Genomic DNA, 23793 nt, shown 5'->3' with positions numbered 1-23793 from the left:
GGGGATGAGAGGGTCACAAGACTGTTTTTTGGAGGGCTGGCAAAGGGGTTACTTTTGCTCCAATAGAAATGGAAAACGCTCAGCATGTCTGGCAGCATCTGCGTGGAGAGAAACAGGTTTATTAGAAGTAGTGCAGATTGTGGAGCTGAATCATTGACTCGGTTTCTCTCTCCCAGAGTGCTGCCCAGGCCTGCTGACAATTCCCAATCTTTCGGTTTATATTTCAGATTTCCAGTATTTTTCCCTCCTATTACACGCTGGGCATTTGTCAGTGTGGTTAGTTGCAACTTAAAATGAGGAAGTATTTATCATACAGTGAAGTATTTATCATACAGTGCAAAGTGCAATTTTTCTGTTAACAAAGGCCACGATGTGGATAGAAATAGTGCATTATTGCAGGTGAATTGGTTGGTGTTAATATTGCAGAAGGTTTAGCCATTTTGAACCTGGAAACCCGGTTTCACGTGCCAGTAGAATACGTCACTATTAGTTCAAGATATTCTCAATTGGGAGGGTCAAGGTTTTCGGATGTTGTTTTGCGAATATTGAAAAGAGCTAAGTGCAAAGAAGTGGAGCTGGTTTCATAATTTGAACAACCAAGTTGTGTCTAATTGTCTGACAAAGCCATGGCTTTCAATGGGATGTTTTAAATAGAGGTATGGAGCACAAAAGCCAAGAAGTTTTTCTAAACCTATACAAAGCAGTTTGAGTCCACTGTGACTTTAGTTCCCAATTCTGGGCACTGAAAGATGGTGGGGGTTCGCGGGTTGGGATGGGGGAGTTCAGTTTTAAGTTTATTTATTATTGTCACAAGTAGGTTTACATTAACACTGCAATGAAGTTACTGTGAAAATCCCCCAGTCGCCACACTCAGGTGCCTGTACACTGAGGGAGAATTTAGCATGGCCAATCCACCTAACCAGCACGTCTTTCGGACTGTGGGCAGAAACCGGGAGCACCCGGAGGAAACTCACGCAGACACGGGAAGAACATGCAGATTCTGCACAGACAGTGACCCAAGCCGGGAATTGAACCCGGGTCCCTGGTGCTGTGAGGCAGCAGTGCTAACCACTGTGCCACCCTGCCAAGCTGGCACTCAGTAACAGTTAATTGAACAAGACCCATCATTTCCCTCTATGGCCCTGACTGCCCCACTCACGACCTTAAAGATGGGTAATGCCATTTAAAATACCAAGGGGAGATGGCAAGATTCTGTCTAGTTGGAGATGGTCATTGTTGGGCACTCGTGTGGTGAGAATATAACATGCCACCTATCAGCCCAAGTTTGACCTTGTTGGGAGTTGGAAATGAACACTGTGTAATCATTAGCAAACATCCCAACCTCTGACTTTATGATAGTGGAAAGGTAATTGATGAAGCAGCTGAAGACGATTGGACACTACCCTGAGAAACTCTTACAGTGATGTCCTGGGGCTGAGATGATTGGCCTCCACTAACCACAATCATTTTCCTTTGTTCTTGGTATGACAGGAAGTGGAGATTCTCATTGACTTCAGTATTGCTCGGACTCCTTGATGCCACACTTGATCAAAATACTTCCTTGATATCTAGGACAGTCACTCTCACTTTGCCTGCCTGGGTATTTATGCCTTAATAGAAATAGAAACCCTACAGTGCAGAAGGAGGCCATTCGGCCCATCGAGTCTGCACCGACCGCAATCCCACCCAGGCCCCACCCCCACATATTTACCCGCTAATCCCTCTAACCTACGCATCTCAGGACTCTAAGGGGCAATTTTAGCATGGCCAATCAACCTAACCCGCACATCTTTGGACTGTGGGAGGAAACCGGAGCACCCGGAGGAAACCCACGCAGACACGAGGAGAATGTGCAAACTCCACACAGACAGTGACCCGAGCCGGGAATCGAACCCAGGACCCTGGAGCTGTGAAGCAGCAGTGCTAACCTTAGTATTGTGTCAGGACAATTTGGATTGCTCCAGCAGCCACATCGTCCAAATACAATGAGCTGATTGAGCTCCTTTTGTAGTTTTAGCTTGGATGGTTCTTCAGTATGTTCACAAGACCACCTCATTAAAAAGCAGCAGAAACTGGACATTAACCAGTCCAATAAACTTTGAGGAAAAAAAACAATCCCACTCTAAAAACTTAAATATTTATGGAAAGTACTAATAGAACTTAATTACAAGAATTTTCATATAATACTTCAAATTAAACTCGGACTGCAAACTTCAGAGGCACAGATTCGAACTCGGGGAAGGACATGGAGTATTGGCATCACGACTTTCTTCCTCACTCAAGTAATAAGCGAACATTGTATTTTTTTAATTATAGAATCCTACAGTGCAGAAGGAGGCCATTCAGCCTATTGAGTCTGCACTGACTCTGACAGAGCATCTTACCCTGTAACCCCATGTATTTACCGCCCCAATCCCCCTAACCTACACATCTTGGGACACTAAAGGGGCAATTTAGCATGACCAATGCACCTAACCTGCACATTTTCAGACTGTGGGGGGAAACTGGACCACCCGGAGGAAACGCGTAGACATGAGGAGAACATGCAATGCCCACACCTGAGTGACCTGAGGCCAGAATCAAATCCAGGTCGCTGGCCCTGTGAGGCAGCAGTGCTAACCATTGTGCCACCGTGCCAACATGTGGCATGTACGTCCACGTGGGCCAACTGAGACAAAAATCTCACAGGCATGTATAAGGGAATTGGAGCTGTGGTTTGGGAATGGAAGGGGAGATTGGAACTGCAATTGTGCAGTGAGCAGATGAACGAGGGTGGACTGGATGGTCTTTCGCATCTCTCCCTATGCTGTGGTCATGAGAAATGGCCACTGCTTTACTCAATGCTGGTCATAATCAACCCATGTGAAAACACAGTTAGTTCTGAGTGTGAAAAAATAATGCATATATTGCAAGACCTCAAATAGTAAATACTGCATTTTTAAAAATCTGTTAGACTGTTCAAGCCCTCTATAAATCATTTCAATGCCCTGAAAGTCCTCAGAACCAGAAAGGAAATGTGTACAAATATACAAATGATCCCTGATTCAACACCATGACCCAAACATTGGACTGGTGAAAAGACCGCTCTCAGATGAGCTAATGACCAATTTAAAGCGCACTTGTGGAATTCATCGTAGTATCGTTGATTCCTTTTTTTGTTTAAAAAAATAGGAAAATATACTTGGGTCTGGCAGCACTTATTGAGGCAGAACTTCAGGTCTGTCCAGCAACAAGCAGAATTGTCATAAAGTTCCCGAGCAGTCCTTTATCCTTCATACCATCGTAACAGAGTCGTCAGATGAATCATCAGCATATGGAATATCCCCGGAGTGGGGTCCAATTGTGAGTAATACCGTCCCATTATTTTGGGCAACTCCATTCAACAAAGGTGTTTTTACACCTGTGTTCAATTGCTCTTCAGAGGTCTCAGATATGATATATCGGTCTTCCACATCTACGACTTCATGAAGTTCCACGGTGACAGTAGCGTCTGCAGGCCTTGGACTACAGGATGCTGCTTCATCGGAATCGCACAAGTCCACATTGGAGAACACAGGGTCTTCAGTCAGATGCTTCTCCTCTTTAGGCATGCCTGTATTGACATAAATGATGTCTTCTTTGCTTCGGACTTCAGGCAATCTCTCTAAAAATTTGATGAGAAACTCTTTTAAATTGGCAAACGTCGGCCTATCTGCAGGATCAGTTCGCCAACAAGAATACATAATCTCATACCTGAAAATGAACAGAGAAAATGCATTAAGATTTGAAGTAAACACAATTTTCAGTAATATATTTATTCATTTGCAGGGCATGGCGTTGCTGGCTGGCCAGCATTTATTGCCCATCCCTAGTTGCCCAAAGGCAGTAGAGAGTCAACCACATTGCTGTAGCTCTGAAGTCACATGTAGGCCAGACTAGGTAAGGACGGCAGATTTGCTTCCCTAAAGGACATTAGTGAACCAGATGGGTTCTTCTGACAATTGACAAAGGTTTCATGGTCATCAGTAGATTCTTAATTCCAGATTTTTAGAAAATTGAATTCAAATTCCACCATCTGCCATTCGAACCCCGATCCCCAGAACATGAGCTGAGTTTCTGGATTAATAGCCTAGCGATAACACTACGAGGCTAAAATATCCAATTATTCAGTCACACTCGAGGGAGTAGTCCAATTGGCGCAAACTGCTTTAGGGCCATTGCTAAATTTTGTATCAGACTTTGTTCCCAACACATTTTCCCTCCTACCCTCAATTTTTCCTTCAGTAACAGAGGATATTTAAATCTAACCTGTAAATTACAGGTCACAGTTTCTTGCTTCACTTTGTTTTCCCTTCCCTTTCCATTTAGTAGTTTCCTGCACTATGAGTTGCGGTTCTTCATCAAGGTTACTCAATACAAGTATTAACCTGACCCAGCCTTTGCCCTCAAACCTTCCATTGGAAGGGCTGCAGGTTCAAGCCCCAGTCTAGAACATGGGCACTTAACTTGGACTGACACATCAGTGCAGTACCGAGGGAGTGATTGGTGTCAGAGATGATGTCTTTCAGAAGAGTTGGTCAGTTGGATCCGAATTGGATTGAAAAAGGGTAGAAAGTTCTCCTGGTGTTCCGACCAACATTCCTCTAGCACCACTAAAACAAATTAATTGGCCATTCACTTCATTTACTACCTGTGGGACCCTGCCATGCTCAAATTGGCTCTCAACTCCTGTATTGCTAAGATTTCCTTTACTGATTGTTACATGTCAGCAGAATGGGTAATAATGGGCAATCTGAAGTCACCACCTTGGACCCGAAGACAGGCCAGTACATGGGGAGTGTGGGGCAATGCCAATGTGGTCATTTGAAAGACCCCGGCCACACCTTAGGTCAACCCTTTAAAGGACAAGAATCCACTTCCACGAACTGATGGACAATTGGAGAGATGGCAGCTCTTCTGACCCAGCAGCACCACTGGGAGTGGTGGCCAATGCTGGGACTGCACCAAGCCAAGAGGATGCAGCGATAGTCACTGCCCTTGCAGCAAGGCAAATGGGGTTAAGGATCACCAGGGCCAGTCAGGTAGGCTTTGGTAAGGAAGTGTCAGAGAGTGAGTGAGGGCAGGGATGGACCTTACCATGGGGGTGATTATTGCTGTCACAGAGTTCCCAATTAAGAGGGCCACCTGTCACCAAGCCTGTAGGGAGGACACCAGGGTTCACCAAGCGGTCTCCCCATGTGGCAGATGGTCCACCCATCGCTGGTCAAATGCCAGCAGTCGGCACAGTGGCTGGCACTGCTGCCTTACAGTGCCAGGGACCCAGGTTCAACTCCCGGCTTGGGTGACTGTATGGAGTCTACACGTTCTCCGTGTCTGTGTGGGTTTACTCCGGGTGCTCCGGTTTCCTCCCACAGTCCAAAAACAATGTTGGTTAGGGTGCATTGGCCATCCTAAATTCTCCCTCAGTGTACCCGAACAGGTGCCGGAGTGTGGCGACTAGGGGATTTTCACAATAACTTCATGTCAGTCTACTTGTGTCACTAATAAATAAACTTAAATTTAAGTGGCACAATTGGCCTCTGGATGGGCAGGCCACCTGCCAACTTTAATGTTGTTTGCAGATCGCAGGAAAAAGATGGGTAGTTAACCCCCAATCTTCCATTGGCATTTTACACCCATAATGGTAAAATCCAGACCTTGGGATGTCAGGAAGAAGCATTGATCACGGATTTTTAATTGCAATGTTGTAGGTTCATCTCTGGTTTATGCTCCCTTTGACAGTAGCCTTTTATTGGCAGTGCCAGGTTCGAGAACTTACCTGATCTTCTCTGAATGACGCTAAATTTGAGTGTCATTTTGTTGGCTGCACTGCACTTTGCGCAACAGAGAGTAGAAACTCTAAATGTGTCACAAGTTCTTTAATGAACCAAAATTCTGACAAATTACAGGATTAATGGAGGACAGTTTATTTTATGTGAAAACAAAGGTTCAGGCCACAGTTATATGAAATACTCACAGCTCATCCAAGCAGTCTGAAGGCTGTTTCAACCTGTGACCTGCTTGCAGATAGTCATAAATCTCATGATTCTGTATTCCTGGGTAAGGGGTCATCCCTCGGGTAACAATTTCCCACATTGTGACTCCAAAAGCCCACTAGAAACAGACAAAAGAAGGTCATTGAAACAGTGTCATAACAGAGTGGTTCACTTCCTTTGTAAGATGTAAAATGTAGGCAGATTTCTTTCCATTCCAACATGTGGGTCAAGTTCCCAGTAGGCTTGACTCTTGAACCTTCAGGAACATACAACGGTACCAATTATCATACTACAGTGACAGGAAATCTACCTATATTAATGCAACTGAAAGATAAAATTGACCAAAACTGTATTTATGTGCCCAACAAGTTTCAGATTTTTAAGTTGAAACTAATTGACATTTTAAACCACATCCATAAGAATATGACAACACACAAGAAACAGGAACAGTAATAGACATACAGTTCCTCCAGGCCGCTGCACCATTCATGGTTGACCCTCTGCCTCAGCTCTGTTTACACGCGAACCAACCGAGTAACAAAAAGCTGCCCCAGTCCATTTTGGGGAAAAATAATTCATCTCCAGGCGTCGGTTCTGGATATTGGCGAGAAGGATTTCAGCAATGGTAGGAATGCCCCGCCACAACCACTTAATGGTCAGCAAATGGGCAGTATTCCCATTCGCGTCGTGCAGTCGAGAAGGCTATTTTTTTGTTTGCTGATAGTAAATGGCAATGCGAGGTAAAGGGGGGGGGGGGGAAGTAAAGAGATAAGACACTGACGTTGCGCAGAAACGTGAAGGGGTGACGGAAATCTCTGATGGCTCATGTGAAGAGGGAAAAACTACAAACTAGGACATTTGGGCTATTTCAAGCAAATTGATGAGGGGCACTAGGATGTTTAATGAAAAGCCGGTATCGTCCTGGAAAAACCTGAAAAATCTTAATGGAGATAGTTGTCTCTTTGACAGCCCGTCCCAAATTATTCCTGCAGTACTTTACAACCACACTCCAGCGTACCTAAAAAAAATCCATATTTCTAAAAGCAATTTTTAAAAATAAATCATCGACGCCACCAATTTTAAAAAATGGCGATCGCTGGTTACCATACCAATCAACTATAGTCAGATCTCCACTCAGACATGTGTAATTAGCTATGTTTAAATTTAATCTTGTTTGAGACAACAATGCCATTCTCAAACCGAATATGTAATCCAATTATGTTATAATTAATTTCCTGGAGGCGCTTTTAATATGCAGTTAATAATTAAACCTGCCCCATCACGTAATTGTAGATCTAAAACAGCTTTATCCCTCGTTGGTTCCAGAACATATTATTTCAAGAAACTGTCACCAAAGCGTTCTACAAACTCATCTTTCAGACCTGCCTTTGCCAATTTGATTGTTCCAGTCGATAAGGAGATTTAAGTTGCTTGCAAGTATTACATTACCTTACAAGATCCGATAATTTCTTGTTTAATGCTCTGTGTAATATTGTAAATACAGTTAGGGGCCCTAGAAACCACTTCCACCAGTGTTTTCCGACCCCTTTTTTCGTCAAACTCCATGAATACTGATTCTACTCTGAACTAAAACTCTTTCTACTCATATCCTTATGTCATCCTTTACTATCAGGGCTACTCCTTCTCCATTCTTTCTGTATTTTCAGAATATTGTGAACCCTGGAACATTCCCCAACTTTGGTCACCTTGTAACCATTTCTTTGCAGTGGCAAATATCACCATTTGTGCCAATTGTTCATCTATTTTGTTACGAATGCTTCAGACATTCAAACAGTCTTTACATTTTTAAAAAACTATTCATTCCACGGGTTTCATTCACTGATGCAATATTACCATTGAACTCCCTGTCCCACTCAGGATTTCTGTACCAAACTGCTACACTGCTCTCTGGCCCTCACTTTTCTCTTTAGATTTCTATATTCGACTTTAGTTGATCCCTCATTGCTCATTAGTGCCATGCTTCTCCTATGTTCGAGCATTGCTGCAGTCTCTATGGCCTTCACATGCTTATTTTTTGCTCATCTACAGCATTCAATTATTTCACCCAGAGAATGGTTAGAGTCTGGAACAAACTTCCCGAGAGGATGGTGGAGGCAGGTTCAATCAAGGTATTCAGAAGGGAACTGCATTGCTATCTGAAAAGAAAGAATGGGCAAGGTTACAGGGATAAGACAGGGGAATGGGACTAGGTCAATCGCTCTTTCAGAGAGCCAGTGCTTACTCGATGGGCCGAAAGGCCTCCTTCGGCACGGTAAAGATTCTGTGATTCAGAACTGATGTATGATGGTACAGGAGTACCAGACGCTGAGACTCATCTTCCCTCTATCCGGCTGTTTGAAACGGCCTTACAATAACAGAGTGTCTATTGACACCACTGTGTCACTTCAGTTGGAGGGGAGACGGACTCACACCACATGTCAAAACTCTCAGCACACAAGCGTACTTTACAACAACTAGCAAGCAGAGCCTATTTAAAAATCGTCTCTCCCAACTGCAGCACACTGAAGTCATGACTGGAATTGAAGTAATTTCTCCTCAAAAATTCACAATGATTTATTGCGATAAAATGGTTACAAAATACAAATTCTCCAGCTAAGTGCACTGATTGGCAGATAGCTGCATGACATAAATTATTTGCAGAAAATCAATCCCGGCCCATTGCAGCAGTGAGGTCCAAGACCAATAAGTGACCCAACCATCCTGACCATTTGGGCCAGCCGGATGACAGCCCACTTCCCCTCCTCTCTGAGGCATTCCAGTTACACTTTTCAGCAGGCTCCATTCTCAACACCTGCATTGTGAACAGTCTCAGGCGTGTTGCACTGTGCTTCCTCAGCCCAGGAATATGAGCTGCTTCTCAGAGACAAAGGTGAATAAAAAGGATTTTTTTTTCTATTCATTCATGGGACACGGGTGTCACTGGCTGGCCACATTGCCTGGAGTCACATAGGCCAGGCCAGTTAAGGACGGCAGATTTCCTTCCCTAAAGGAACCAGATGGATTTTTCTGACAATCATGGTCTTAATTACAGATATTCTTAATTCCAGGTTTTTTTATTGAATTCAAATTCCACCATCTGCCGTGGCGGGATTCGAACCCGGGTCCCCAGAGCATTAGCTGAATTTCTGAATTAATATCTAGTGATAATACCACTAGGCCATTGCTTCCTCCTCACAACAAGTGGAGTTTGAAACTGTAACAACGTTTGACAATGCCCAAGTGAAGATGGAAAATCACTCATGATCGCGAGACAAAAAGGCACAGCTTCAGACTGACGAGACACAAATTTAGAGTTCCTCATTTGGAATTTCTCTTTCATACAAGATGTGGAAATGCTCATGTGGAGCCGGAATCACAAAAACAGCGAGATGCTGCAATGCGGACTGTAGAGAGAGAGAGACAAGTGTGATCTGGTGACTTTCATTGCTCGTTTTGCTGTTTGCCTTGTAGGGTGTGATGGAAAATCTCTTCTAAACGTTCCACAAAAAGATCAAAAACCCCAACATCAAATTAAAAGCAGCAGAGTAATTGGCTTTAAAATGAGCACAAAGCGACTTCAAGGTAGCAATCTAATCTTGGTCAGAATACACGTCTCTTGTGGTTTAAAATGTAATCTGACCCTGCAAGGAAAACATTGCCTCCAAATCGTTCCAAGGTCAGCAAAACACAGCATAGAAAAAACATGTGCTTCAGTTTTTAGGTTTCCCACACCACTCCTTACTCCCTGTGCAAGGTCAGTGACCCTGTCTGCAGGAGGTGCGCAAGAACAATGTACATCCAAATACTTCATTTTGAAGATGCATCTTCAGGAGGAGGAGGAGGAGCTCAGAGCTGGAGTTCCAAAGAGTGACATTCAAATGGCTGAAGCTGCACTGCTAATGGTTGAGGGTGAGGGGCTGCTTTGGAGGGGTGGGGGGGGGGGGGGGGAAGAAGTGGCAGGGTGGCAAAGTGGCATGAGGGGTTGGAGTCCGGAGGAATGGGGCAGTGGGGAGGGCGGGCCAGCCTGCGGGGAGGGCCAGCCGGCAGGGAGGGCGGGCCGGCCGGTGGGGAGGGCGGTGGGTGAGCCAGCAGGGAACCCTAGTGGCCAGCAGGGAAGTTGTAGAAATTAGAAAAGTGCAAAATCACCAAGGATGAGAATTTTGGATTGGGTGGTGTTGGAGACCAGAAGCCAATTTAGGCCGGTCAGGATGTGTATGAGAGTGAACAGGAGTCAATGTGACAGAGAATACAGGCAGCAAGATTTTGGTTGTTCCAAAGTTTACAGAGTGGAGGAAGAGGGACAAGTCTGGAGATCGCCGGAACAGTTATGTGCACAGGTGGCAATGAACCGGGAAAACTGTTTAGTTGCAGATGGACAGAAGGACTAGAATTAAGTGATGGGCCGAGCGGTGGGAGTAGGCGGTCTTTGTAGATGTTGTGGGGTCAGCAGCTCAGCTGCAGGTCAAATCGGACACTCGGGTTCTAAAGTCTGGGGCAGGGAGGGGAATGGAATCAAAGGTAAAAATGTTGTGCAGTTGCTGAGGAGCCGCCCTCCCCACAGACAGTTGTTTTGGTCTTCACAACACGTAGGTGGAGGAAGTTACAATTATTCCAGGGTTGGAAGTCAGACAAGCAGCTTGACAGCACTGAGTCGGCGGAGTGACTGAGAAAGTTATGGAGTAGGCAGATGATTATTTGAAAGATAAGCCTGTATGTGTGGATGATATTGCGAAGGGGTAGCATGCAGATGAAGAAGTGGACTGAGCCTAGGAAATGTCCTATGGCGTCAGAGCGGTGAGAGTGCAGGGGTGAAACATTGGATAAGTAGGCTGGGTAACAAAAGTTGAGGATGATATGATCGGTAACGTCAATAGCTGCAAACAAATTGAGGGGGTGAAGAGATCAGTCACAGAGAACATCATTCGTGATTTTGGTTACGACCATAGTAAATATCTGAAGAGCGTGATAAAGCACAAATTATACATCTGTAATATATTTTGTATATAAGACACACTTCTTGGAAACATACCACATCGCTTTTAACCGTGAAAACTCGATCAGCAAGGCTCTCGAGAGCAATCCATTTTACTGGCATCTTAGCAATCCGACCCTGTCTGTAATAGTCCCCGCTGTAAATCTTCTTGGATAAGCCAAAGTCTGCCACACACACTGTCATATCAGTACGTAACCTGTAGAATCATTACATAATAGAAAAATATGAACATTTGTTTATCATATGCATGGGATCAGTAACAATTGGCTAATCAACTCAGTTCTGTCGGATATAAACTCTGAGGGATGGCTGTGGGGACAAACCAGCCCTCAAGGAATTCTTTAGAAACAACCAGGGAGCATTAGCTCCTGTAGCTCTAGCTATTAGATACAAGCTGTGGCTCAGTTGGTAGCACACTCACCTGAGTTAGAGGTTCCAGGTTCAAGTCCCACTCTCGGACTTGAACACAAAAACCAAGGCTGACACCCCAGTATAATAGGAACATATGACTTCCAGCGGAATAGGCCATTCAGCCCTTTGAACCTGTTCCACCTTTCAATAAGATCATGGCTGATCGGATTGTGGTCTCAACTCCACTTTCTTGTCTGCCCCCAATAACCCTGGACTCCCGTCTGTCAGAGCTCTTCTGGATCATCCAGACTCAAAACATTCGCTCTATTCTCTCTCCACAGATGCTGTCAGACCTGCTGAATTTCTCCAGCATTTTTTGTTTTTGTTCCTTTACATAATACGTGGGTTGAAAGCACCTTTGTAGCAACATGATGAATGTGTACTACTGCCTATGCAAACTAGTTCAATTATAAGGCAGCTTCATGGAGCAATAGTCATCATCAGGAATTTATCAGCAACTGAATGAGTTTGATGGAATAAAATCAATGTAAGCTGGATAGTAATTTTTATCGCAGGGCACAAATCACAAGTGAATGAAGATTTGGAGAGGGCTTAAAGTTTTTAAGGTTCAGAAGCAAGGGGAGCAGTTGCTTTGATTTCCCTGTGCATATCACTATTTTAAAAATAGAACTTGGGAGATTAAAAGCAAATCACTAAATGAATGAACGAAAGATGCAGAAATAGAAATTGGTCTGAGAGTTTAGATTTTATAAACACATTGGGCGAGATTTTTTGGCAGTTCCTCCCAGCAGGATGTTCTGGTCCCACTAATGGTGACCATCCCCACCGCAGGTTCCCTGGTGGTGAAGGGTGCAAACAAAGGGACATCCCATTAACAGCGGCAGGACTGGATGATCCCATCTCCGCTGCCGCGAAACACGCCATTGGGAAAATCTTGCCCAATGGGAGACGTTAGGCAGTGGTAACCATGAAGAGAGATACATATGTAACAAACACACAAACAAAACACGCATTTATATCATTATAAACTTTACTCACATGCAGTTTCTGGCCGCTAGATCTCTGTGCAGAAAATTTCTCTTACTGAGGTATTCCATTCCATTGGCAATGTCGATCATGAATTTTAGTAATGTCTGCTGTGGAAAATACTGGAAAAGAAGAGTTGTAGCAAAAGGTTTACAACAACAGAGCATTTATATAGTGCTTATAACATCAAACATCCCAAGAGGCTTTACTTGAATGTTACAAAATTTAAAAAAAGAACAATTTAAGGAGCTTTGACATAGACCACCAAAAGCTTGGTCAAAGAGGTAGGGTTTAAGGAGCATCATGATGGAGGAAAGAGGGGTTTACAGAGACAACTCCACATCTTAGGGCTCGGCAGCTGAAGACACAACGCCAAAGGTGCAATGATTAAAATTGAGGTTGCTCAATACTCCAAAATTTGAGGAACACAGAACCTTGGATTTGATTTATTGTCACATGTACCGGGATACAGTGAAAAGTATTGTTTCTTGTGCACTATCCAGACAAAACGTATCGTGCATAGAGTATACAGGGGAGAAGGAAAGGAGAGGGTGCAGGATATAGTGTCACAGTCATAGCTAGGGTGCAGAGAAAGATCGGCTTAATATGTGATAGGACCACTCAAAAGTCTGGCAGGGAAGAAGTTTTTCTCGAGTCCATTGGTACTTGGATGATTGTGGGGCTAAAGGAGGTTACAAATATAGAGAAAAGGCCAAACCATGGAGGGATCTGCAAACAAGGATGGGAATTACAAAATCAAGGTGTTGCTTAACTGGGAGCCAATGTCGGTCAGCACACAAGGGTGGTGGGTGAACGGTACAAAGTGTGAGGAAAGACAGGGTAGCAGAATTTTGGATGACCTCCAAAATGTAGGGTTGCAAAGGGGAGGCTGTAAAGAATGAATTGGAATAATCAAAACTGGAGACAACAAAGGGTTTCAGCAGTAATTGAGCTGAGGTAGGGCAGAGATGGGCAGCGTTGTGGAGGCAGTTTTAATGAGAGGACGAACTCGCCCTCAAACAATTTCCTGGGTTAGGGGTGGAAATGGTAGCTCAGGCCATAGTCATAATTACAGCACAAAGAGAGCCCCTTTGCCCATCGTATCTGCACTGCTCATCAAGCACCTATCCATTCTAATCCCATTTTCCAGCACTTGGTCCATAGCCTTGTATGCTGTGGCATTTTAAGTGCTCATCTAAATGCTTCTTAAACTTCAGGCAGTTTGTTCCAGATCCCACTACCCTTTGGGTGAAAAAGCTTTTCCTCAAATCCTTTCTAAATCTCCTGCCCCTTTCCTTAAATCAATGCTCCCTGGTTATTGACCCCTCTACGGAAGGGAAAAGTTTCTATCTATACCCCTCATAATTTTGTACATCTCAATCAGGTTCTCCCCTCAAGCTCGAAGGAAAACAACCCCAGCCTAAATCAGCAACTCTTCATAGCTGAAACGCTCCAGCCCAGGGAACGTCCTGGTGAATCTCCTCTGCACCTTCTCTAGTGCAATCGCATTCTTCCTATCGTGTGGCGACCAGAACTACACAGTACTCCAACTGTGGCCCAATGAACATTTAATACAGCTCCATCATAACCTGCCTGCTATCATATTCTATGCCTTGGCTAATAAAGGCAAGTATCCCATGTGCCTTCTTAACCACTTTATCTACCTGCCTGTTGCCTTTAGGGCGAGAGAGTGTAACAGTTTTAATGGAGACAAGGGCATCAGAGGTAGAAGTGAGGGTGTGGTTGAGTAGATTGGTGTCTGGTGTGGTGAACAAATGGCCAAAAAGCTAGCTGGACAGTTGGAATATTGAATTGGGCAGAGCTTGTCTGGGGCAGATATAGAAGAAAGTTAGATTGGGAGTGAGGAAAAGGGGATGTGGGTGCAATGATACAAGGAAACGATTGAGACGGCTTTATAAGAACATAAGAAATAGGAGCAGGAGTAGGCCATCTAGCCCCTCGAGCCTGCCCCGCCATTCAACAAGATCATGACTGATCTGAAGTGAATCAGTTCCACTTACCCGCCTGCTCCCCATAACCCCTAATTCCCTTATCAATCAGAAATCTATCTACCCGTGATTTAAACATATTCAACAAGGAAGCCTCCACCACTTCAATGGGCAGAGAATTCCAGAGATTCACCACCCTCTGAGAGAAGAAGATCCCCCTCAACTCTGTTCTGAACCGGCCCCCACTTATTTTGAGGCTGTGCCCTCTAGTTCTGGTTTCCCTTCTAAGTGGAAAAAAATCTCTCTACCTCTACCCTATCCAGCCCCTTCATTATCTTATATGTCTCTATAAGATCACCCCTCAGCCTTCTAAACTCCAACGAGTACAGATCCAATCATAAGCTACACCCCTCATCTCCGGTATCAACCTGGTGAACCTTCTCTGCACTCCCTCCAAGGCCAATATATCCTTTCACAAATAAGGGGACCAAAACTGCACACAGTACTCCAGTTGCGGCCTCACCAGTACCTTGTACAGTTGCAGCAAGACCTCCCTGCTTTTATATTCTATCCCTCTCGCGATAAAGGCCAACATCCCATTCGCCTTCTTGATCACCTGCTGCACCTGCAGACTGAGTTTTTGCAATTCGTGCACAAGGACCCCCAGGTCCCTCTGCACAGTAGCATGATGTAATTTTTCTCCATTTAAATAATATTCCAATTTACTATTATTTCTTCCGAAGTGGATAACCTCACATTTGCCAACGTTATATTTCATCTGCCAGATCCTCGCCCACTCGCTCAGCCTATCCAAATCTCTCTGCAGACTTTCCGCATCCTCCACGCAATTCGCTTTCCCACTCATCTTCGTGTCATCAGCAAACTTTGATACCCTACACTCAGTCCCCTCCTCCAGATATATGTGATTGATAAGCTGGGACCAGCAAGGCCACATAAGTTGGCCAGGTCAAGGGGGTGGTTGTGAATATGGGGCAGGGAGTTTACATAGAGGAGAGATTAAGGGAGAATAGAAGGGCAGTGAACTCAGAGACAACAGGATGAATTGAAATGCAGGTTGAATCACAGAGGATAAGAAATCAATCGGTACAGAGGCACAGAGACAGAAAGTGAGAACAATTGTATGAAAAGGCCCGAAACCATTTTATCCAAGATTCCTTCAGCATGCTCCAGCATTAATGAGCAAAGATAATTAGTTGACACATGAAGCAAAAGAATGCACCGAATAAAAATTGCTCACATTAACCCTGTTTCTTTACTGGCCATTTTCCAATCCTCTTTCATCATACCCTTCACACAGCTTATTTACTACATAAAGCAGACAGAAGCTTGAACAATCAACATTCAGAGAATTTCCTGGAAATACACAATTGAGATTTATGGACTTTCTCGCTGCTTTCCAAGTGACACAGTGGACCTATTCAGGAACCGGCTAAAAACGGTGGTTTCATTAACATAAGAGCTTCATGTAAACAGTGTGGCTGATAATTTGTGATTTTTCTATACACTTCCTCACTTACTTCAGCATTTTCTTCGTGCCTTGAGCGCAGTAAGAAGCTGTGCAAGTCACCGTGTTTCATGAAGGGCAGGATGACCATAGGTTTTGCAATCGGCTCCCTGGGGCTCATTTCCAAGCAGACACCTAAATAAAAGGACGGTCAGATCTACTTACAATTCTTCACTGATTGCATACATATTTTCTCCCATCCCAGCCTCAATTTATTTTATATATGCAACCACCCCCTACCCCACCACCCGTTCAGTAAACTTTAATGAATTTCTAACCAGCATTCTTTATACTTCCACGTATTTCTGTAAAAAAGTTTGCAGCAACTTTATTTTCAGGTTCTTGACACAGGATACAATTACAAAGGGAACAGAATTCAAGTGTTAACGATAATTATGAGATGACAACTGTGCAAGACTGCAGGAAAATTTCAACCCTTGCATACCTCTTTTCCATCTCGGGTAATAAGGGAATTTATAGGGCAGAATCTTGTCCCCCCCCCCCCCCCCCCCCCGCCCCCCAATGGAAGGAGGGGCATTTAATCAGGGAGGTGGGGTGGAGGCTGAGGGAACTGCCACCTTCCTGCCCCCATCCCAACTAAGTCTGGGTTGGGAAAGCCCATGGACCACCTTCCTATCCCGCCGCCAATTGAGACCCTTCAGTGGGTAATCAATGCCCACCTAAGGGCCTTATCTCACCCTTTTGGAATTAACCCTGGTGGTGGCTCAGGGGGAGCGTAATAAGCAAATGCTTTCGGGGTTGCTTGTGGGCTTCTTGTGGGAGGTGGTGGGTAGGCCCTTGTTCAAAAGTACTCTGTGCCTGATCGAGACACATGGCTTTGGGAAAGGGGGCCCACTGAGAGCCACACCCCTGCTGTTACTGCCGACACTTCTCCCAGCAGGACCCGCCTCTCTCTTTTGGGATCAAGCCCCTGAAGTGGCAAATGGCTCGAGGGCCATTGATACTGGCACAGCGCATGCCAGCAGGAGCTGTGAAATTATGAGCCTGCCTGCCTCTATTCTTGCTCCCATTTCAGGGCAAAAGTCCTGCCCTTGTACTCAGCGGGGAAGCTCCCACAGTGGAATAGTCTGCTGATGCTGAACAATAAGCCTTATACGTGATCAGTGCCAATGCCCACTTGGGCAAGGAACCAACAACAAACCAGGGTACTCTATTCCAAATTATCACATGTCTAATGAAGGAATAAAAATAATGCATTATTATGTACATTATGTGATTATTACACGTCATGGGGATTCATTAAAGGGTATACCTTACCTAACAATTTGATGACATTTGGATGATCAAAATCTTTCATGCAAGCTGCTTCACTCAGAAACTCTTCAATCTCCCTTTGTGAGAAGTTATCCACTAAAACAAAAACAGCACGATTTTATTTTCAAAATCAATACAAATGGAATCATAGAATCCGACAGTGCAGAAGGAGGCCATTCGGCCCATTGAGCCTGCACCGACAACAATCCCACCCAGGCCCTGTCTGCACAATCCCACATATTTACCCTGCTGGTCCCCCTAACATTAAGGGGCAATTTAGCGCGGCCAAACAACAGAACCCACACATCTTTGGAGGAAACCAGAGCACCCGGAGGAAACCCATGCAGACACGGGGAGAATGTGCAACCTCCACACAGACAGTGACCCAAGGCTGGAATTGAACCCGGATCCCTGGTGCTGTGAGGCAGCAGTGCTAACCACTATGCCGCCTTTTGGGTGTTGTTGCTCTTGGCAGTGGCTTGGAGGTCATACTGGGATGCAGGCATGGCTTCATTCTCTTCTCCCATTGACAGATGGTGTCCCAGGACTTATAATGATGAGGGCAAATTTCCTTCAACTGAACAATGTGAAGATTGAAAGCTGTTGTTTTTGGTCCCAGCCATGAACTCTACTCTCTTATTTCTGGTTCAATCCCCCTGTCGAGCCACTTTTCAGAGTGTGTTAAACCTTGGTGTGTTAATTTTGACCAACTACGTTTCAAACCCCACACCCTGTGCATCACCCGAGCTGCTTATTTCCATGGCTGCAACATCGACAGCACTTGCCCCTACCATACTCTCTAACACAGCTAAATTCTTAATCACACCTAAACTCTTAACCATGCCCGTGTCACTAGTAAAGCCCATTTCTCCAATTTCCTTCTCATTGGTCGCATCCTTTCCAACAAAACCCAGTTGTCAATATCCTGTCCCACACCAAGCTCTGCTTACTCAACAACCTCTTTCTTGCTGAACCACACTAGCTTCCTGTCCGAATTCACAGAATTAAAAATGTGCCACTTTGAAATCCTTTGTAACCTTGCTTGAACCTAGTTTTGTCACTTTCCAAGAATCATATTAGCTGAGTTCAGCTCTATAATTTTGTCCATCCCAAACCTCTCTGGCAATGGGATTTCCAAACCTCATATCTTGGACTGTTGGAGACCAACTGATACATTTCGACAGCTATGATTGATTAACAATTCCATTACAGTTGTATCACGCGACTATAGGATTGGTGGAATGCCAAGTGGTTTGACGGTGTTTTTCACTTTGTCCGTCATTCCTACAATCCCAACCTCACATCATACAACTGCAGGTAGCAAAGCCCCCAGCTAGCTTGGTCCCACTTTCTAAACCCTAACATCACCTCCTCTATTTACTTTCCAAATCCTTCTCAAAATCATCTTTTCAACTAAACCTTTAGTCATCTTTTAACTGTTCCAACAGGGCTCAGTGTCGATTCATTTTTCAAAACTTTTCTCTATATAAATGTTTATAGCCTACGTTAGAGGCAATACAGAATATAAATATGCATAAGGAGCGGGATTTTCCAGCCATGTTCGCCCCAAGAATGGAAAATCCCGCCCGAGGTCAACGGACCTCTGTTCGTGTCCCGCCTGCTAAGATTTCCCGTGGCGGGCGGGATGGGAAAATTCCGCCCAGGATCTTTCTTTATTTTCTGTTATTTATTGCAGCGGGGGTATCCTTACGTTTCATGGTTTTAACAGCTACTTTCTGACTGGTGCCATCAGCCTGTTTAATGTGTCCCTCCATGACAGAGCCAAATTCCCCTGTAAGAAAATGGAATATAAAAATCAATTAGCTATTGGGTTTCCATATCCAGAATTTAAAACAACTCACATGCATTAGTTGTGCTAACATCAGGGAACGGATGGGAAGTTGGCTCATTTTTGCCCCACTTAACAAAGCTACATTATCAGCCACTTAAACTGATTCGCAGATCTTTACGTGTGTCATCTTTACAAGTTCGACTGAGTGGCTGCAGAGTTTCATGGGTCAGAACCAATATTCCCTTCAATTTTGTTCTAGAGTACACGGGTGACTTATTTTAGTGCACGGTCCTTTAAATATTTTGTTCATCCGTGCATGTGCAGTAACTTAAAGTGATCGATTTGTACCTGGCCTGCATGAATTCATCCAGGAACATGGTTTAAACTGCCCCATATCTTGAAACAGAATTTAAACTCCGTGATCCGTGTTTGAAATTAGCTCAGATCATTCCAGTCTGACAGCAACACTGGGCAATAGATTTCTTCACTTAACCCCCATGCCCTACCCTCCACCCTGCAACTTTCCATGTTCTTTCATGGGATGTGGCTGCCGCTGGCATCTATTGCCCATTCCCAAGTGCCCTTGAGGTGGTGATGCACCACCTTCTTGAACCGCTGATTCTGTGAAATGTAGGTACACCCACAGTGCAGTTGGAAACTAATTCATTGTCCAAACTAATTCATTGGTAAATTCTCCCCTATTCTGTGAACACAATACTTAAAAAAAATATGCATCAGCTATTCACATCATCAAACATCCCTAGCAGTAGAGCAAAGCTCTTTTGACTCTGCTCCAACATACGAAATAGAAGACCACACAGCCCAGTAAACTTGCTTTGCCATTCAATATGAACAGGTTGATCCTGGGACTTCAACTCCACTTTCCTACCTGCTCCTGATCCATCGATTCCCTGACATACCAAAAATCTGTCTATCTCAGCTCTAAATATATCCACTGATGGTGCATCCACAACTCTAAGGTCATGATTACCTGTACCACTAGCCTGTCCTTTCTCTTTAACTTTCCAAATCATCAAAACCGCTCCCCCCACCCCACTATCATTTAACTTAAATTCCTCTCTACAGAACTAGTTCTACGACTTGCCAGGACATTGGTCCAAGCGCATTCAGATGAAGACCATCCCACTTGTACAGCTTTCTCCTTCCCTAGTACGGCTACCGGTGCCCCAAAAACAGAAGTCCATTTCTCCCACACCAATATTTCAGCCACGCCTTCAACTTTCTAATCTTATTTACACCAACACTACATTAATTTGCTCATGGCTCAGGTAGTAATGTAGATTTTACCACATTTATCACATTCTGCTTTTTAATTTAGTCCCTAGCTGCTCATATTCCCTCAGTAAAGTGTCTGTCTTACCCAAATCGTGGTGTGTCTCCTACTCCAAGATTCTCTCTAGCCCAGAGGAGATGCCCTTAAACCTGGCACCAGCTAAGCTTGGAATTCATGGTCTCAGCTTTAGAGAACAGTATCTATCCTATTGACTATGCTGTTTCCTAATACAACTATATTCCACTTTACTCCCCCCACTTGAATGGCTTCCTGCACTATGATGCCTTGGTCAATGTGCTCATCCATCTGTCTCGGCTTACCCTATATGACTTGGAACCATAGAATCCTACAGTGCAGAAGGAGGCCATTTGGTCCATCGGGTCTGCATCGACCACAATCCCACCCAGACCCTATCCCCATTACCTCATGTATTTACCCTAGCTGGTCTCCCTGACACTAAGAGGCAATTTAACATGGCTAATCAACCTAACTTGAAAGTTAGGAGATTTCTGTGACCTTCCAGAACGAATCCAGCCCTGCCTATTACCGTGCTTCCAACAATGGCTATAATATATCTTCATTCTTGGAAATGAGATACACTTCAATGAACTTCAATTTTGTAACTTTCATCCTTGCATTACTTTCCTAATCAAAGTATCCAGGTTGGCTTTCTACAGAGTTTTTTTAAAATGGATTTGAATCCAAAGAGGCTAATACTGACTTTTCCACTTCAGCTTTTAACAAGTTGTTCAAAGCCTATTTCTCCCAGTACGGGATTGTCAGTTTAATTCGTTAAAGTGTTATGGATTAAAAACCTGACAACAACACAGGTGGACAAGAATAGCAACAGTTGTTGAGGCAACAGTTACAGAAAGTGTATGATTTGCAAAGCTGACAATTGAGCTGATTGCTACCACAAAACAGACAAATGGCGAAAGGAAGACAAATCAAATGCACGAGGCAGTGTCGAAAACTCTGGAGGGGAGAGAAAAAGCCCATGTCTCAGAATGGATTCACATCCTGCTCTCCTATTCGCGCACCATTTATGGCAGGCTGGAAATTGCAAGCTTCTGTTCGTGTCCTTACCTTCTCCCAGAGCTTTACCCAGAGTCAATAGGTGTCTGTCCGTCATTACATCCTGCAGCTTCTCTTTCAGTTCTTCACGGATTCCCAAATTATCTACTGTGAGAACAAATAGTGAAGATTTAAAATTAGTTCATGGAATCGCACCATTTCCCAGCACCAAAACAGGTCTGTGCTGGTGATTTTCTGCATGAGCCACTTGTTCTAACCTCACTCTCTCATTCCCTTTAATAATTCAGGCATAAACATTCCTTTTAGAAATTCTGATATTCTTCTTTCTATATTATAGTGCTCTATTTTCTGATTTAAAAATAAAATGTTCCACGTAAATCATTGCACTGCCCTGATGTACTGGTAAATTCAGAGCCTACAGGAAAATCCCCTGCTTCAGGGCCTGGTGTGATATATATATATATATATATAATATAAAGTTTATTTATTAGTGTCACAAGTTGGCTTCCATGAACACTGCCATGAAGTTACTGTGAAAACCCCCCTCGTTACCACACTTTGGCACCTATTCAGGTACAGAGAGGGAGAATTTAGAATTGCCATGCACCTAACCTGCACATCCTTGGACTGTGGGAGGAAACCCACGCAGACACGGGGAGAATGTGCAGACACCGCACAGACAGTGACCCAAGCCAGGAATCGAACACAGGTCCCTGGCGCTGTGAGACAGCAGTGTTAATCACTTTGCTGCCCTTTGTGAGGAGAGACAAAAATCGATCAGGAAGAGTTAGAACATCCATGTGATAGAGTGCAAGTGGCAATCAGTGACAGTTGGAACCCCAAACACAGTCACTAACCCGGCTCACGCTGTTAAAATGTAGACACTTAGCCGAGACACTAGAGGGTTGCTAACATAGTATCAGGAAAGAAGGCGTCAAGGACGAAAATTAGAATATCAAAATAATCTACTTTTCAATTTGTTGCAAAATCCAAGTTTCTTCTTGTTGATAGCTTTAATATTGAGAATTATTAAAATAAACATTGAACTATTTGTACAAAACTCCTGACTATGGGTGGTGTTTTCCTAATGCAGGCTTTACGGGGCTAATTATAACCTAACTGTGCCAGCAGCAAACTGATAGGATGCCATCAGCTACTGCCTGGAAAGCAAAGTTTGGATGGGATGTAGAACAAGTGGGCGATCTGATCCTCTTGTGAAGAAAACACATCCAAAAATCAGTAACGCTGTGTAAACAAATGATTCAACCATCCCTTGCAGGCATTTTCATATGGTTCGCTGCTGCTTGCTTTCTGCCAATGCTCCTGTCTCTACCAATAATACTTGACTTTTGCATCACAGGGTAGAGATTCTAATCTCCAGATCAAATATGAATGTTTTAAAATGTTGTGCTACATTCCCATGTATGCTAGATTGTTAGATTTGTATGTTAGATTGATTTTAACCTTCTTATTTTAAATGTATTAATTCCCATGTAAAGGCTGTGACCAGAGGAATTCAGAACATGTGTGTTTAATATTCACAGATCATAGTTTCTACCATTGCACCCTTTTTACTTTAGAGAAACAGTAGATTTTAAAGGAAGAGCTCTTACGTGTAACCTCAACTGCTCTACGCGAGTAGGTTTTCCTTGCTCTGTAGTGGACAGTTGGTTCAGAGTCCTCTCCATCACCAAATGCATTCCTGCATTCAACAAATGAAGCAATATGGTTAAAGTACAAAAATAACACATCTATAAGACATGTATTTGACAACTCTATGCTTGACACACTAAAGCTACTTGAAGCCTACTTTTTTTTAAAAAAGCAGTCCCAAATCCAAAATCTTTCTCAAAAGGAAATTAGTTATTTTCATCTATTTTGCAAGTTTCCCAAAGTTATCTATTATTGATAGGATAAGGGAACTGCTCCACACCTCAACCAGCCATAAGATGATACATAATGTCCAGTCCACTTAAGTGCGGAAGGCCTCTGTGTTCCCACTCAAGGTCATGACCGAGACTGAACACTATGTTGAGGGAACAATGAATAGAACAATGAACAGATTCCACAGCGCTATCTATTGTTGTGTTATCTACTGCTGTTGTAAGACAATAAAGTACAACTTGAATTGGTGCGATAAGTTTTTTTTAGAAGTTTATTTATTAGTGTCACAAGTAGGCTTACATTAACACTGCAATGAAGTTACTGTGAAAATCCCCTAGTCGCCACACTCTGGCACTTGTTCGGGTACACTGAAGGAGAATTTAGCATGGCCAATGTACCTAAACAGCATGTCTTTCGGACTGTGGGAAGAAGCCGCAGCACCTGGAGGAAACCCACACAGACACGGAGAGAACGTGCAAACTTCACACAGACAGTGACCCAAGCCTGGAATTGAACCCGGGTCCCTGGCGCTGTGAGGCAGCAGTTCTGACCACTGTGCTGCCCATAATGCAAGTTCGGCATCAGCAAGTTAACCAGTCAGCAGTCCTTTTTACTTCTGAATTTTATCTTCTTT

At 43.9% G+C, this 23793-nt stretch overlaps 1 protein-coding gene across 1 annotated transcript in view; it reads right to left on the bottom strand.

Annotated features, from left to right (window-relative positions):
- Positions 1–3155: 3155 nt before the first annotated feature.
- The window catches only part of mertka (c-mer proto-oncogene tyrosine kinase a), a 137527-nt gene continuing 116889 nt past the window's right edge, over positions 3156–23793 (bottom strand). Inside the window, exons 11-19 of the mRNA XM_078212285.1 lie at positions 22889–22977; positions 21327–21422; positions 18866–18946; positions 17158–17250; positions 15893–16014; positions 12418–12527; positions 11044–11203; positions 5996–6132; positions 3156–3732 (exon numbers count right to left, since the gene is read on the bottom strand). Coding sequence (XP_078068411.1) covers positions 3273–3732; positions 5996–6132; positions 11044–11203; positions 12418–12527; positions 15893–16014; positions 17158–17250; positions 18866–18946; positions 21327–21422; positions 22889–22977 — 1348 coding nt within the window. The 3' untranslated portion in view covers positions 3156–3272. The remainder of the gene's footprint in view (positions 3733–5995; positions 6133–11043; positions 11204–12417; positions 12528–15892; positions 16015–17157; positions 17251–18865; positions 18947–21326; positions 21423–22888; positions 22978–23793) is intronic.

The sequence above is a fragment of the Mustelus asterias genome, chromosome 5 (genome assembly GCF_964213995.1).
Source record: "Mustelus asterias chromosome 5, sMusAst1.hap1.1, whole genome shotgun sequence".
Taxonomy (NCBI): Eukaryota; Metazoa; Chordata; class Chondrichthyes; order Carcharhiniformes; family Triakidae; genus Mustelus; species Mustelus asterias.
Note: the sequence above shows the minus strand (reverse complement) of the source record. Positions and strands in the feature narration are given on the sequence as shown.